The 16,314-nt window shown below is 47.1% G+C and overlaps 1 protein-coding gene across 3 annotated transcripts in view; it reads right to left on the minus strand.

Moving 5' to 3' along the window:
• Window positions 1-16,314, minus strand: part of LOC106592282 (activin receptor type-1-like) — a 45,350-nt gene that overhangs the window by 8,791 nt on the left and 20,245 nt on the right. For all 3 annotated transcript variants that reach the window (XM_082962197.1, XM_082962198.1, XM_082962199.1), the window contains 5 exons: window positions 10,624-10,823; window positions 10,333-10,432; window positions 9,747-9,893; window positions 9,301-9,576; window positions 8,080-8,277 (listed from right to left, as the gene is read on the minus strand). In XM_082962197.1, coding sequence (XP_082818323.1) covers window positions 8,080-8,277; window positions 9,301-9,576; window positions 9,747-9,893; window positions 10,333-10,432; window positions 10,624-10,823 — 921 coding nt within the window. The remainder of the gene's footprint in view (window positions 1-8,079; window positions 8,278-9,300; window positions 9,577-9,746; window positions 9,894-10,332; window positions 10,433-10,623; window positions 10,824-16,314) is intronic.

Genomic DNA, 16,314 nt, shown 5'->3' on the forward strand with positions numbered 1-16,314 from the left:
CACTATAGACACCATGACAGTACAGACACCATGACACTACAGACTTTATGACACTACAGACTTTATGACACTACAGGCACCAAAGCACTACCGAAACCATTACACAACAGACACAAACGATATCGTGACATGACTGACACCATAAAACAACAGACACCATGACACTACAGCAATCATGACACCATAACACCACAGACACCATGACACTACAGACACTGTGACACTACAGACACCGCGACACTACAGACACCATGGCACCATAACACCATGACACTATAGACATCATGACACTACAGACACCATGACACTGCAGACACCATGACATTACAGACACCATGACACTACAGACACAATGACACTACAGACACCATGACACTACAGACACCATGACACTACAGACACCATGACACTACAGACACCACGACACTACAGACATCACAGACACCATGACACTACAGACACCATGAACTACAGACACCATGACACTACAGACACCATGCCACTACAGACACCATGACACTACAGACACCATGACACTACAGACACCATGACACTACAGACACCATGACACTACAGACACCATGACACTACCGACACCATGACACTACAGACACCATGACACTACAGACACCATGACACTACAGACACCATGACACTACAGACACCATGACACTACATACACCATGACACTACAGACACCATGACACTACCGACACCATGACACTACCGACACCATGACACTACATACACCATGACACTACCAGACACCATGACACTACAGACACCATGACACTACAGACACCATGACACTACATACACCATGACACTACAGACACCATGACACTACAGACACCATGACACTACATACACCATGACACTACAGACACCATGACACTACACTAGACACCATGACACTACAGACACCATGACACTACAAACACCATGACACTACCGACACCATGACACGACCCACCGACACCATGACACTACAGACGACCACGACACCACCGACACCACACACTACCGACACCACAACACTACAGCCACCATGAACTACAGACACCATGACACTACATACACCATGACACTACCTCACCGACACCATGACACTACAGACACCATGACACTACCGACACCATGACACTACCGACACCATGACACTACATACACCATGCACACATACACTGACACCATGACACTACCGACACCATGACACTACATACACCATGACACTACAGACACCATGACACTACCGACACCATATACACCATGACACTACAGACACCATGACACTACCAACACCATGACACTACCGACACCATGACACTACATACACCATGACACTACATACACCATGACACTACCGACACCATGACACTACATACACCATGACACTACAGACACCATGACACTACCAACACCATGACACTACCGACACCATGACACTACATACACCATGACACTACATACACCATGACACTACCGACACCATGACACTACATACACCATGACACTACATACACCATGACACTACCGACACCATGACACTACATACACCATGACACTACATACACCATGACACTACAGACACCATGACACTACATACACCATGACACTACCGACACCATGACACTACATACACCATGACACTACAGACACCATGACACTACCGACACCATGACACTACCGACACCATGACACTACATACACCATGACACTACATACACCATGACACTACCGACACCATGACAATACCGACACCATGACACTACATAAACCATGACACTACATACACCATGACACTACAAACACCATGACACTACCGACACCATGACACTACCGACACCATGACACTACATACACCATGACACTACCGACACCATGACACTACCGACACCATGACACTACACACACCATGACACTACCGACACCATGACACTACCGACACCATGACACTACATACACCATGACACTACCGACACCATGACACTACCGACACCATGACACTACATACACCATGACACTACATACACCATGACACTACATACACCATGACACTACATCCACCATGACACTACCGACACCATGACACTACATACAGCATGACACTACCGACACCATGACACTACATACACCATGACACTACCGACACCATGACACTACATACACCATGACACTACATACACCATGACACTACCGACACCATGACACTACCGACACCATGACACTACATACACCATGACACCACCGACACCACAACACTACCGACACCACGACACTACCGACACCACGACACTACCGACACCATGACACAACCGACACCATGACACTACCAACACCATGACACTACATACACCATGACACTACCGACACCATGACACTACATACACCATGACACTACAGACACCATGACACTACAGACACCATGACACTACATACACCATGACACTACCGACACCATGACACTACATACAGCATGACACTACCGACACCATGACACTACATACACCATGACACTACATACACCATGACACTACATACACCATGACACTACATACACCATGACACTACAGGCACCACAACACTACCGACACCATGACACTACTGACACCATGACACTACATGCACCATGACATTACATACACCACAACATTACAGACACCGTGACATTGGACACCATGCACTACAGACACCATGACACTATAGACACCATGACAGTACAGACACCATGACACTACAGACTTTATGACACTACAGACTTTATGACACTACAGGCACCAAAGCATTACCGAAACCATTACACAACAGACACAAACGATATCGTGACATGACTGACACCATAAAACAACAGACACCATGACACTACAGCAATCATGACACCATAACACCACAGACATCATGACACTACAGACACTGTGACACTACAGACACCGCGACACTACAGACACCATGGCACCATAACACCATGACACTATAGACATCATGACACTACAGACACCATGACACTGCAGACACCATGACATTACAGACACCATGACACTACAGACACAATGACACTACAGACACCATGACACTACAGACACCATGACACTAAAGACAACATGACACTACAGACATCACGACACTACAGACATCACAGCCACCATGGCACTACAGACACCATGAACTACAGACACCACGAAACTACAGACACCATGCCACTACAGACACCATGAACTACAGACACCACGGAACTACAGACACCATGCCACTACAGACACCACGAAACTACAGACACCATGCCACTACAGACGCCATGACACTACAGACACCACAACACTACAGACACCGTGACCCTAGACACCATGACACTATGACCCCACAGACACCATCACTAGACACCACAACACTACAGACACCACAACACTACAGACACCACGACACTACAGACACCACAACACTACAGACAACATGACACTACAGACAACATAAAACTACCGACACCATGACACTACAGACACCATGCCACCACAGACACTAGACACCATGACTCTACAGACAATATGACACTACAAACACCTCGACATGACAGACACCATGACACAAGAGACACCACCGACACCATGAACTACAGACACCACGGCACCACAGACACCACAGACACCACAACACTACAGACACCATGAACTACAGACACCATTACACTACAGACACCGTGACATTGGACACCATGCACTACAGACACCACAACACTACAGACAACATGACACTACAGACAACATAAAACTACCGACACCATGACACTACAGACACCATGCCACCACAGACACTAGACACCATGACTCTACAGACAATATGACACTACAAACACCTCGACATGACAGACACCATGACACAAGAGACACCACCGACACCATGAACTATAGACACAACAAAACGACAGACACCATGACACTACAGGCACGTCACCACAGACACCACGGCACCACAGACACCACAACACTACAGACACCACAGACACCACGACACAACAGACACCATGAACTACAGACACCATGACACTACAGACACCGTGACATTGGACACCATGCACTACAGACACCATGACACTAGAGACACCATGACACAACAGACACAATGACACTGCAGACACCATGACAATACAGACACCATGACACTACAGACAACATGACACTACAGACACAATGACACTACAGACACAATGACACTACAGACACAATGACACTGCAGACACCATGACAATACAGACACCATGACACTACAGACAACATGACACTACAGACAACATGACACTACAGACACCATGACACTACAGGCATCATGGCACTACAGACACCATGACACTACAGACACCATGGCACTACAGAAACCATGACACTACAGACATGTTGTCTATAGTGTCATGGTGTTATGGTGCCATGGTGTCTGTAGTGTCACAGTGTCTGTAGTGTCATGATGTCTGTAGTGTCATGAAATACATCCACAGGTACACCTCCAATTGACTCAAATGATGTCAATTAGCCTATCAGAAGCTTCTAAAGCCATGACATAATTTTCTGGAATTTTCCAAGCTGTTTAAAGGCACAGTCAACTTAGTGTATGTAAACTTCTGACCCACTGGAATTGTGATACAGTGAATTATAAGTGAAATAATCTGTCTGTAAACAATTGTTGGAAAAATTACTTGTGTCATGCACAAAGTAGATGTCCTAACCGACTTGCCAAAACTATAGTTTGTTAACAAGAAATTTGTGGAGTGGTTGAAAAACGAGTTTTAATGACTCCAACCTAAGTGTATGTAAACTTCCGACTTCAACTGTATATGTTGGCTTCATACACATACGGTATTCATATTTTACTTCACACAGGACTGAAACAGTACTCTGAACTTCAGATAGTGGAGAGTAGGAGTGTTGGGCTATATGTTGAACTAAAAAGAGCTGAGATACAGAATCCCTGGAGAGAGAGTGTATTGTGATTGTGTTCTGGTTGTGTGTGTATGTGTGTGTGTGCAACCGTGTCCGTTTGTGTGTATGTATGCGTGTATGCATGTGTGTGTATGCATGTGTTTGTGTGTATACATGTGTGTGAAAGAGAGACAGAGAGAGAGAGAGAGACAGAGAGAGAGAGACAGAGAGAGAGAGAGAGACAGCGAGAGGGAGAGAGAGAGACAGAGAGAGAGAGACAGAGAGAGAGGGAGAGACAGAGAGAGAGAGCGAGAGAGAGAGAGACAGAGAGAGAGAGAGAGAGAGAGAGAGAGAGAGAGAGAGAGCGAGAGAGACAGAGAGAGAGAGAGAGAGAGAGAGAGAGACAGAGAGAGAGAGAGAGACAGAGAGAGACAGAGAGAGAGAGAGACAGAGAGAGAGAGCGAGAGAGAGAGAGACAGAGAGAGAGAGACAGAGAGAGAGAGAGAGAGACAGAGATAGACAGAGAGAGAGAGACAGAGAGAGAGACAGAGAGAGAGAGAGACAGAGAGAGAGAGAGACAGAGAGAGAGAGAGAGAGAGACAGAGAGAGAGAGAGACAGAGAGAGAGAGCGAGAGAGAGAGAGCGAGAGACAGAGAGAGAGACAGAGAGAGAGAGAGAGAGAGAGACAGAGATAGAGAGAGAGAGAGACAGAGAGAGAGAGAGAGAGAGAGACAGAGAGAGAGAGACAGAGAGAGAGAGCGAGAGAGAGACAGAGAGAGAGAGACAGAGAGAGAGAGAGACAGAGAGAGAGAGAGAGAGAGACAGAGAGAGACAGAGAGAGAGAGAGACAGAGAGAGAGAGAGAGAGACAGAGAGAGACGTTGAGAGAGACAGAGAGAGAGAGAGAGAGAGAGAGAGAGACAGAGAGAGAGAGCGAGAGCATCTGGACTATGTGAGGTGGAAGGGTGCTGACACCAGATAAGAGTGTTTATAATTACTAGAGGGTTAATCATGGGAGAGGATAGAGACAGACACAGACTGCCAGATAGAACTTCCTACACTGCTCAACTGCATCCCTAATGGCATCCTCTTCCCTATATAGTGCACTACTTTTGGCCAAGACCCAAAGGGGTCAAAAGCAGTGCACTACATAGGGAATAGGGTTCCATTTGGGACGGAGCCTACACGTTCTAGAGGTCCAATAGTCCTGGTGCACTAGTATTTAGACAATTGAAATTCTACTCTCAGTACTACAGTGGGGCAAAAAAGTATTTAGTCAGCCTTGGTGGCTGTCTAAATACTTTTTTGCCCCACTGTAGTACTGACCTATTCCCTATTGTGCAAGTTCTCCCACTTAAAAAGATGAGAGAGGCCTGTAATTTTCATCATAGGTACACTTCAACTATGACAGACAAAATGAGAAGAAAAATATCCAGAAAATCACATTTTAATGAATTTATTTGCAAATTATGGTGGAAAATAAGTATTTGGTCACCTACAAACAAGCAAGATTTCTGGCTCTCACAGACCTGTACCTTCTTCTTTAAGAGGCTCCTCTGTCCTCCACTCATTACCTTTATTAATGGCACCTGTTTGAACTTGTTATCAGTATAAAAGACACCTGTCCACAAACTCAAAAAGTCACACTCCAAACTCCACTATGGCCAAGACCAAAGAGCTGTCAAACGACACCAGAAACAAAATTGTAGACCTGCACCAGGCTGGGAAGACTGAATCTGCAATAGGTAAGCAGCTTGGTTTGAAGAAATCAACTGTGGGAGCAATTATTAGGAAATGGAAGACATACAAGACCACTGATAATCTCCCTCGATCTGGGGCTCCACGCAAGATCTCACCCCGTGGGGTCAAAATGATCACAAGAACGGTGAGCAAAAATCCCAGAAGCACACGGGGGGACCTAGTGAATGACCTGCAGAGAGCTGGGACCAAAGTAACAAAGCCTAAGTAACACACTATGCCGCCAGGGACTCAAATCCTGCAGTGCCAGACGTGTCCCACTGCTTAAGCCAGTACATGTCCAGGCCCGTCTGAAGTTTGCTAGAGAGCATTTGGATGATCCAGAAGAGGATTGGGAGAATGTCATATGGTCAGATGAAACCAAAATATAACTTTTTGGTAAAAACTCAACTCGTCGTGTTTGGAGGACAAAGAATGCTGAGTTGCATCCAAAGAACACCATACCTACTGTGAAGCATGGGGGTAGAAACATCATGCGTTGGGGCTGTTTTTCTGCAAAGGGACCAGGACGACTGATCCATGTAAAGGAAAGAATGAATGGGGCCATGTATCGTGAGATTTTGAGTGAAAACCTCCTTCCATCAGCAAGGGCATTGAAGATGAAACGTGGCTGGGTCTTTCAGCATGACAATGATCCCAAACACACAGCCCGGGCAACGAAGGAGTGGCTTCGTAAGACTCCAGATCTCAACCCCATAGAAAATCTTTGGAGGGAGTTGAAAGTCCGTGTTGCCCAGCGACAGCCCCAAAACATCACTGCTCTAGAGGAGATCTGCATGGAGGAATGGGCCAAAATACCATCAACAGTGTGTGAAAACCTTGTGAAGACTTACAGAAAACGTTTGACCTGTGTCATTGCCAACAAAGTGTATATAACAAAGTATTGAGATAAACTTTTGTTATTGACCAAATACTTATTTTCCACCATAATTTGCAAATAAATTCATAAAAAATCCTACAATGTGATTTTCAGGATTTTTTTTCTTCTCATTTTGTCTGTCATAGTTGAAGTGTACCTATGATGAAAATTACAGGCCTCTCTCATCTTTTTAACTGGGAGAACTTGCACAATTGGTGGCTGACTAAATACTTTTTTGCCCCACTGTATGCTTGACTGGATGTTGTGGTCCAGTATGTGGGTAAGTGTATTCAATTTTTCAATCATGAGAAACACACCCCAGGTCCCTTTGGTTAGAATGGCTTCATATGCATTCAGACAGAAGCTTTTATACAGAGAGTACAGCACACGTTTATGTGATCCCTGCGGGAATTGAACACATGACCTTAACGTTACCAGCACTACACTCTTACCAACTGGACCACAGTTCATGTTCCAATTAAAGATGACAGAGCATTTTTGTTGACCTCATAGTTGCGTGTGTGTGTGTGTGTGTGTGTGCATGTGTGTGTGTTACCATTTACTATGGTTCTTCTGGAAATCTCCCAGAGGACTAGGCCCAGGGCCCAGATGTCTGTCTGCTTGTACGACTCAAAGATGTCCATGCGGATGCTCTCGTCCAGGACCTCCGGGGCCATGTAACGTTTGGTTCCCACTCTGGGGTTGTTCCCCACATCCAGATAGTCACTGGTCTGGGAATGCATCACAGCCAGACCTGGAGACAGAACAGGGTCATGTTCACTGGGGAGAAAACATTTTGAATTTGCGCTATAATAACAGATTTTAGTTCTCCTCTAGTCCCCTCTCCTTCAGCCTCTCTCCTTCAGCCCTCTCTCCTTCAGCCCTCTCTCCTTCAGCCCTCTCTCCTCCAGCCCTCTCTCCTCTAGCCCTCTCTCCTTCAACCCTCTCTCCTCTAGTCCTCTCTCCTCCAGCCCTCTCTCCTTCAGCCCTCTCTCCTCCAGCCCTCTCTCCTTCAGCCCTCTCTCCTTCAACCCTCTCTCCTCTAGTCCTCTCTCCTCCAGCCCTCTCTCCTTCAGCCCTCTCTCCTCTAGCCCTCTCTCCTCCAGCCCTCTCTCCTTCAACCCTCTCTCCTCTAGTCCTCTCTCCTCCAGCCCTCTCTCCTTCAGCCCTCTCTCCTTCAGCCCTCTCTCCTCCAGCCCTCTCTCCTCCAGCCCTCTCTCCTCCAGCCCTCTCTCCTCCAGCCCTCTCTCCTCTAGCTCTCTCTCCTTCAGCCCTCTCTCCTCTAGCCCTCTCTCCTCCAGGCCTCCTTCCCCCAGCCTCTCTCCTCCAGCCCTCTCTCCTTCAGCCCTCTCTCCTTCAGCCCTCTCTCCTCCAGCCCTCTCTCCTCTAGCCCTCTCTCCTCCAGGCCTCCTTCCCCCAGCCTCTCTTCTCCAGCCCTCTCTCCTCCAGCCCTCTCTCCTCCAGCCCTCTCTCCTCTAGCTCTCTCTCCTTCAGCCCTCTCTCCTCTAGCCCTCTCTCCTCCAGGCCTCCTTCCCCCAGCCTCTCTCCTCCAGCCTCTCTCCTCTAGCCTCTCTCCTCCAGCCCTATCTCCTTCAGCTCTCTCTCCTTCATTCTTCTCTCCTTCAGCCTTCTCTCCTCTAGCCCTCTCTACTTCAGCCCTCTCTCCTTCAGCCCTCTCCTTCAGCCCTCTCCTTCTGCCCTCTCTCTTTCAGCCCTCTCCTCTCTATCCCTCTCTCCTTCAGCCCTCTCCTTTCCTCCCACCTCATCCTCCTCTCACCCAGGTCAGCGATGCAGCACTGTCCGTTCATCTTGACCAGGATGTTTCGGCTCTTCAGGTCTCGGTGGGCGATGGCGGGTTTGCCCTGGCAGCTGAGTATCTCTGTGTGAAGGTGGACCAGACCACAGGCTACAGACAGGCACATCCTTAGGCAGCCCTCTGGGTCCACGCTGCTGTACTGGAGGAAGTCGTAGAGACTACCCAGCTGGTGGAAGTGGGTGATCAGCCACAGCTGAGTAGTGGAGTTCTGAGACGTCATGTCAGATGCTATGAAGCCTGGGGGAGAGAAGACAGAAGGTATTGTGATCGTCAGACCAGGCCAGGCAAGCTAAATCAAGTGTACCAGAAGTCATTGAAAGAAAAAAAACACTAGTTTGATTCCAGGGGAATTGGTAGAAATTGAGGAATTATTTTAAAAGTGAACTAACAGGATTATGCTGACTCACCCAGGATGTTGTCATGTCTGAGCTGTACAGTGTTGTAAATCTCTGTCTCCCTGAACCAAGACTGCTCATCCCTGGAAGAGAAGATCTTCACTGCAACACTCTCTCCCATCCAGGTGCCTCTCCACACCTCTCCATACCTGCCCTTACCTGGGTAGAGAGGGACAGAGGAACAGGCACACATCAGAGATGGAGTGGGTTGGTGTAAGGATGTCATCACACTAGTAAGACTGGAAATGAACCCAAAGGGTACATAAACTCCATAACATATTGGTACATGAACTCCATAACATATTGGTACATAAACTCCATAACATATTGGTACATAAACTCCATAACATATTGGTACATAAACTCCATAACATATTGATACATAAACTCCATAACATATTGGTACATGAACTCCATAACATTTTGGTACATAAACTCCATAACATATTGTTACATAAACTACATAACATATTGGTACATAAACTCCATAACATGTTGGTACATGAACTCCATAACATTTTGGTACATGAACGAGTGAGTTTGAGTAAGGCACTGAAAGACATAAAGGAGGGAGTGAGAATGAAGAAGAGTATTTTACCGATGCACTCGACCAGAGAGATCTGTCGAGCCATGGTCCTCTGTACCAGGTATGGCAGTCCAGTCCCACTGCCTGAGGTACAGAACTCATCAAAGACATCCTGCAGACACAGAGAGAGTCACACACATCAAGGATCACAGTCACCTGCCACTCTAGTTGTCATGTAGCAATTTCATTATATACAATAAGTACCAATATTATTGTTAAAGGGGCAGTGATCTTGGTAGTGATTCTGTGACATCTAAATGTCCTCTTGTGTATCAATACAATTACATTCAATTCCATTCTTACCCCATAGGTGGGATCTGCCCCACTGGGGACCTTGAGCATGGTGACGTCATGGTCCTTGCTGTAGCCAAGCCTGTGGTGCTGTGATCTGGAGCGGAGCCACAACACCAGGCCACACACACCCACAGACAGGATGAGCAGCGGCAGCAGGGGGACAGCCACCAGCAGAATCACACCGTTCCACTCCCTCGTAGGCTCAACAGCTAAACAGTAAACACACACAGAGTCATACAGGTAAGACGGAAAAGCAGAAACACAAGATGATTTTGATATAAAACCCACCAACAGCCACCACGGGGAATCAGAGTTCTGTATGACACTACTCTGTTCGCTAGACTCCCAGAGAGTTCTGTATGACACTGCTCTGTTAGCTAGACTCCCAGAGAGTTCTGCATGACACTACTCTGTTAGCTAGACTCCCAGAGAGTTCTGTATGACACTACTCTGTTCGCTAGACTCCCAGAGAGTTCTGTATGACACTGCTCTGTTAGCTAGACTCCCAGAGAGTTCTGTATGACACTACTCTGTTAGCTAGACTCCCAGAGAGTTCTGTATGACACTACTCTGTTAGCTAGACTCCCAGAGAGTTCTGTATGACACTACTCTGTTAGCTAGACTCCCAGAGAGTTCTGTATGACACTACTCTGTTAGCTAGACTCCCAGAGAGTTCTGTATGACACTACTCTGTTAGCTAGACTCCCAGAGAGTTCTGTATGACACTACTCTGTTCGCTAGACTCCCAGAGAGTTCTGTATGACACTGCTCTGTTCGCTAGACTCCCAGAGAGTTCTGTATGACACTGCTCTGTTAGCTAGACTCCCAGAGAGTTCTGCATGACACTACTCTGTTAGCTAGACTCCCAGAGAGTTCTGTATGACACTGCTCTGTTAGCTAGACTCCCAGAGAGTTCTGTATGACACTACTCTGTTAGCTAGACTCCCAGAGAGTTCTGTATGACACTGCCCAGTTAGCTAGACTCCCAGAGAGTTCTGTATGACACTGCTCTGTTAGTCAGACTCCCAGAGAGTTCTGTATGATACTGCCCTGTTAGCTAGACTCCCAGAGAGTTCTGTATGACACTGCCCTGTTAGCTAGACTCCCAGAGAGTTCTGTATGATACTGCCCTGTTAGCTAGACTCCCAGAGAATTCTGTATGACACTGCTCTGTTAGCTAGACTCCCAGAGAGTTCTGTATGACACTGCTCTGTTAGCTAGACTCCCAGAGAGTTCTGTATGACACTACTCTGTTAGCTAGACTCCCAGAGAGTTCTGTATGACACTGCCCTGTTAGCTAGACTCCCAGAGAGTTCTGTATGACACTGCTCTGTTAGTCAGACTCCCAGAGAGTTCTGTATGATACTGCCCTGTTAGCTAGACTCCCAGAGAGTTCTGTATGACACTGCCCTGTTAGCTAGACTCCCAGAGAGTTCTGTATGATACTGCCCTGTTAGCTAGACTCCCAGAGAGTTCTGTATGACACTGCTCTGTTAGCTAGACTCCCAGAGAGTTCTGTATGACACTGCTCTGTTAGCTAGACTCCCAGAGAGTTCTGTATGACACTGCTCTGTTAGCTAGACTCCCAGAGAGTTCTGTATGATACTGCCCTGTTAGCTAAACTCCCAGAGAGTTCTGTATGATACTGCCCTGTTAGCTAGACTCCCAGAGAGTTCTGTATGATACTGCCCTGTTAGCTAGACTCCCAGAGAGTTCTGTATGACACTGCTCTGTTAGCTAGACTCCCAGAGAGTTCTGTATGACACTGCCCTGTTAGCTAGACTCCCAGAGAGTTCTGTATGACACTGCTCTGTTAGCTAGACTCCCAGAGAGTTCTGTATGACACTGCTCAGTTAGCTAGACTCACAGAGAGTTCTGTATGACACTGCCCAGATTGTCAGATGCCCAGAGAGTTCGATATGACACTGCCCTGTTAGCTAGACTCCCAGAGAGTTCTGTATGATACTGCCCTGTTAGCTAGACTCTCAGAGAGTTCTGTATGACACTGCCCTGTTAGTCGGACTCCCAGAGAGTTCTGTATGATACTGCCCTGTTAGCTAGACTCCCAGAGAGTTCTGTATGACACTGCACTGTTAGTCGGACTCCCAGAAAGTTCTGTATGACACTGCCCAGATTGTCAGACTCCCAGAGAGTTCTGTATGACACTGCCCTGTTAGTCGGACACCCAGAAAGTTCTGTATGACACTACTCTGTTCGCTAGACTCCCAGAGAGTTCTGTATGACACTGCTCTGTTAGCTAGACTCCCAGAGAGTTCTGTATGACACTGCCCAGATTGTCAGATGCCCAGAGAGTTCTGTATGACACTGCCCTGTTAGCTAGACTCCCAGAGAGTTCTGTATGATACTGCCCTGTTAGCTAGACTCCCAGAGAATTCTGTATGACACTGCTCTGTTAGCAAGACTCCCAGAGAGTTCTGTATGACACTACTCTGTTAGCTAGACTCCCAGAGAGTTCTGTATGACACTGCTCTGTTAGCTAGACTCCCAGAGAGTTCTGTATGACACTGCTCCGTTAGTCAGACTCCCAGAGAGTTCTGTATGACACTGCTCTGTTAGCTAGACTCCCAGAGAGTTCTGTATGATACTGCCCTGTTAGCTAGACTCCCAGAGAGTTCTGTATGATACTGCCCTGTTAGCTAGACTCCCAGAGAGTTCTGTATGATACTGCCCTGTTAGCTAGACTCCCAGAGAGTTCTGTATGACACTGCTCTATTAGCTAGACTCCCAGAGAGTTCTGTATGACACTGCCCTGTTAGCTAGACTCCCAGAGAGTTCTGTATGACACTGCTCTGTTAGCTAGACTCCCAGAGAGTTCTGTATGACACTGCTCTGTTAGCTAGACTCCCAGAGAGTTCTGTATGACACTGCCCAGATTGTCAGATGCCCAGAGAGTTCTGTATGACACTGCCCTGTTAGCTAGACTCCCAGAGAGTTCTGTATGACACTGCACTGTTAGTCGGACTCCCAGAAAGTTCTGTATGACACTGCCCAGATTGTCAGACTCCCAGAGAGTTCTGTATGACACTGCCCTGTTAGTCGGACACCCAGAGAGTTCTGTATGACACTGCTCTGTTAGCTAGACTCCCAGAGAGTTCTGTATGACACTGCTCTGTTAGCTAGACTCCCAGAGAGTTCTGTATGACACTGCCCAGATTGTCAGATGCCCAGAGAGTTCTGTATGACACTGCCCTGTTAGCTAGACTCCCAGAGAGTTCTGTATGACACTGCTCTGTTAGCTAGACTCCCAGAGAGTTCTGTATGACACTGCTCTATTAGCTAGACTCCTAGAGAGTTCTGTATGACACTGCTCTGTTAGCTAGACTCCCAGAGAGTTCTGTATGACACTGCTCTGTTAGCTAGACTCCCAGAGAGTTCTGTATGACACTGCTCTGTTAGCTAGACTCCCAGAGAGTTCTGTATGATACTGCCCTGTTAGCTAGACTCCCAGAGAGTTCTGTATGACACTGCTCTGTTAGCTAGACTCCCAGAGACTTCTGTATGACACTGCTCTATTAGCTAGACTCCCAGAGAGTTCTGTATGACACTGCTTTGTTAGCTAGACTCCCAGAGAGTTCTGTATGACACTGCTCTGTTAGCTAGACTCCCAGAGAGTTCTGTATGACACTGCTCTGTTAGCTAGACTCCCAGAGAGTTCTGTATGACACTGCCCAGATTGTCAGATGCCCAGAGAGTTCTGTATGACACTGCCCTGTTAGCTAGACTCCCAGAGAGTTCTGTATGATACTGCCCTGTTAGCTAGACTCTCAGGGAGTTATGTATGACACTGCCCTGTTAGTCGGACTCCCAGAGAGTTCTGTATGATACTGCCCTGTTAGCTAGACTCCCAGAGAGTTCTGTATGACACTGCACTGTTAGTCGGACTCCCAGAAAGTTCTGTATGACACTGCCCAGATTGTCAGACTCCCAGAGAGTTCTGTATGACACTGCCCTGTTAGTCGGACACCCAGAAAGTTCTGTATGACACTACTCTGTTCGCTAGACTCCCAGAGAGTTCTGTATGACACTGCCCTGTTAGCTAGACTCCCAGAGAGTTCTGTATGACACTGCTCTGTTAGCTAGACTCCCAGAGAGTTCTGTATGACACTGCTCTATTAGCTCGACTCCTAGAGAGTTCTGTATGACACTGCTCTGTTAGCTAGACTCCCAGAGAGTTCTGTATGACACTGCTCTGTTAGCTAGACTCTCAGAGAGTTCTGTATGACACTGCTCTGTTAGCTAGACTCCCAGAGAGTTCTGTATGACACTGCTCTGTTAGCTAGACTCCCAGACAGTTCTGTATGACACTGCTCTGTTAGCTAGACTCCCAGAGAGTTCTGTATGATACTGCTCTGTTAGCTAGACTCCCAGAGAGGTCTGTATGACACTACTCTGTTAGCTAGACTCCCAGAGAGTTCTGTATGACACTGCCCTGTTAGTCTGACTACCTGAGAGTTCTGTATGGCACTGCCCTATTAGCTAGACTCCCAGAGAGTTCTGTATGACACTACTCTGTTAGCTAGACTCCCAGAGAGTTCTGTATGACACTGCTCTGTTAGCTAGACTCCCAGAGAGTTCTGTATGACACTGCTCTGTTAGCTAGACTCCCAGAGAGGTCTGTATGACACTACTCTGTTAGCTAGACTCCCAGAGAGTTCTGTATGACACTGCCCTGTTAGTCAGGCTCCCAGATAGTTCTGTATGATACTGCCCTGTTAGCTAGACTCCCAGAGAGTTCTGTATGATACTGCTCTGTTAGCTAGACTCCCAGAGAGTTCTGTATGACACTGCCCTGTTAGTCTGACTACCTGAGAGTTCTGTATGACACTACTCTGTTAGCTAGACTCCCAGAGAGTTCTGTATGACACTACTCTGTTAGCTAGACTCCCAGAGAGTTCTGTATGACACTGCCCTGTTAGTCTGACTACCTGAGAGTTCTGTATGGCACTGCCCTATTAGCTAGACTCCCAGAGAGTTCTGTATGACACTACTCTGTTAGCTAGACTCCCAGAGAGTTCTGTATGACACTGCTCTGTTAGCTAGACTCCCAGAGAGTTCTGTATGACACTGCTCTGTTAGCTAGACTCCCAGAGAGTTCTGTATGATACTGCTCTGTTAGCTAGACTCCCAGAGAGTTCTGTATGACACTGCCCTGTTAGTCTGACTACCTGAGAGTTCTGTATGACACTGCTCTGTTAGCTAGACTCCCAGAGAGTTCTGTATGACACTGCCCTGTTAGTCTGACTACCTGAGAGTTCTGTATGATACTGCTCTGTTAGCTAGACTCCCAGAGGACTTGTTCCATAATAGAACTACTGAAATATGAGCATCAAGTTTGACTGCTGGTCTAATTTTCTACCTGGTAGTTAATTGATTGATTCAAGTCACTGACTGACGAGAGAGTGTCTCGGTTCTGAATCAGTTTGTGATGCTAGAGGGGAAGTATGGACCTCATCTGAGACCAGACATGCCATAAGGGGTTCTACACTGTTGGAGAGGCTTCTAGACTAGATGCAGTGTTCTGACCTGGGTCCGGTGGAGCAGAGCTGTTGACATTACAGAGAGAGGGTTCTCGACTAAAGAACATGTATCTCCAGTGTTCTGACCTGGGTCTGGTGGAGCAGAGCTGTTGACATTACAGAGAGAGGGTTCTAGACTAAAGAACATGTATCTCCAGTGTTC

Source organism: Salmo salar, chromosome 15 (assembly GCF_965601325.2).
Source record: "Salmo salar chromosome 15, fSalSal1, whole genome shotgun sequence".
Lineage (NCBI taxonomy): Eukaryota > Metazoa > Chordata > Actinopteri > Salmoniformes > Salmonidae > Salmo > Salmo salar.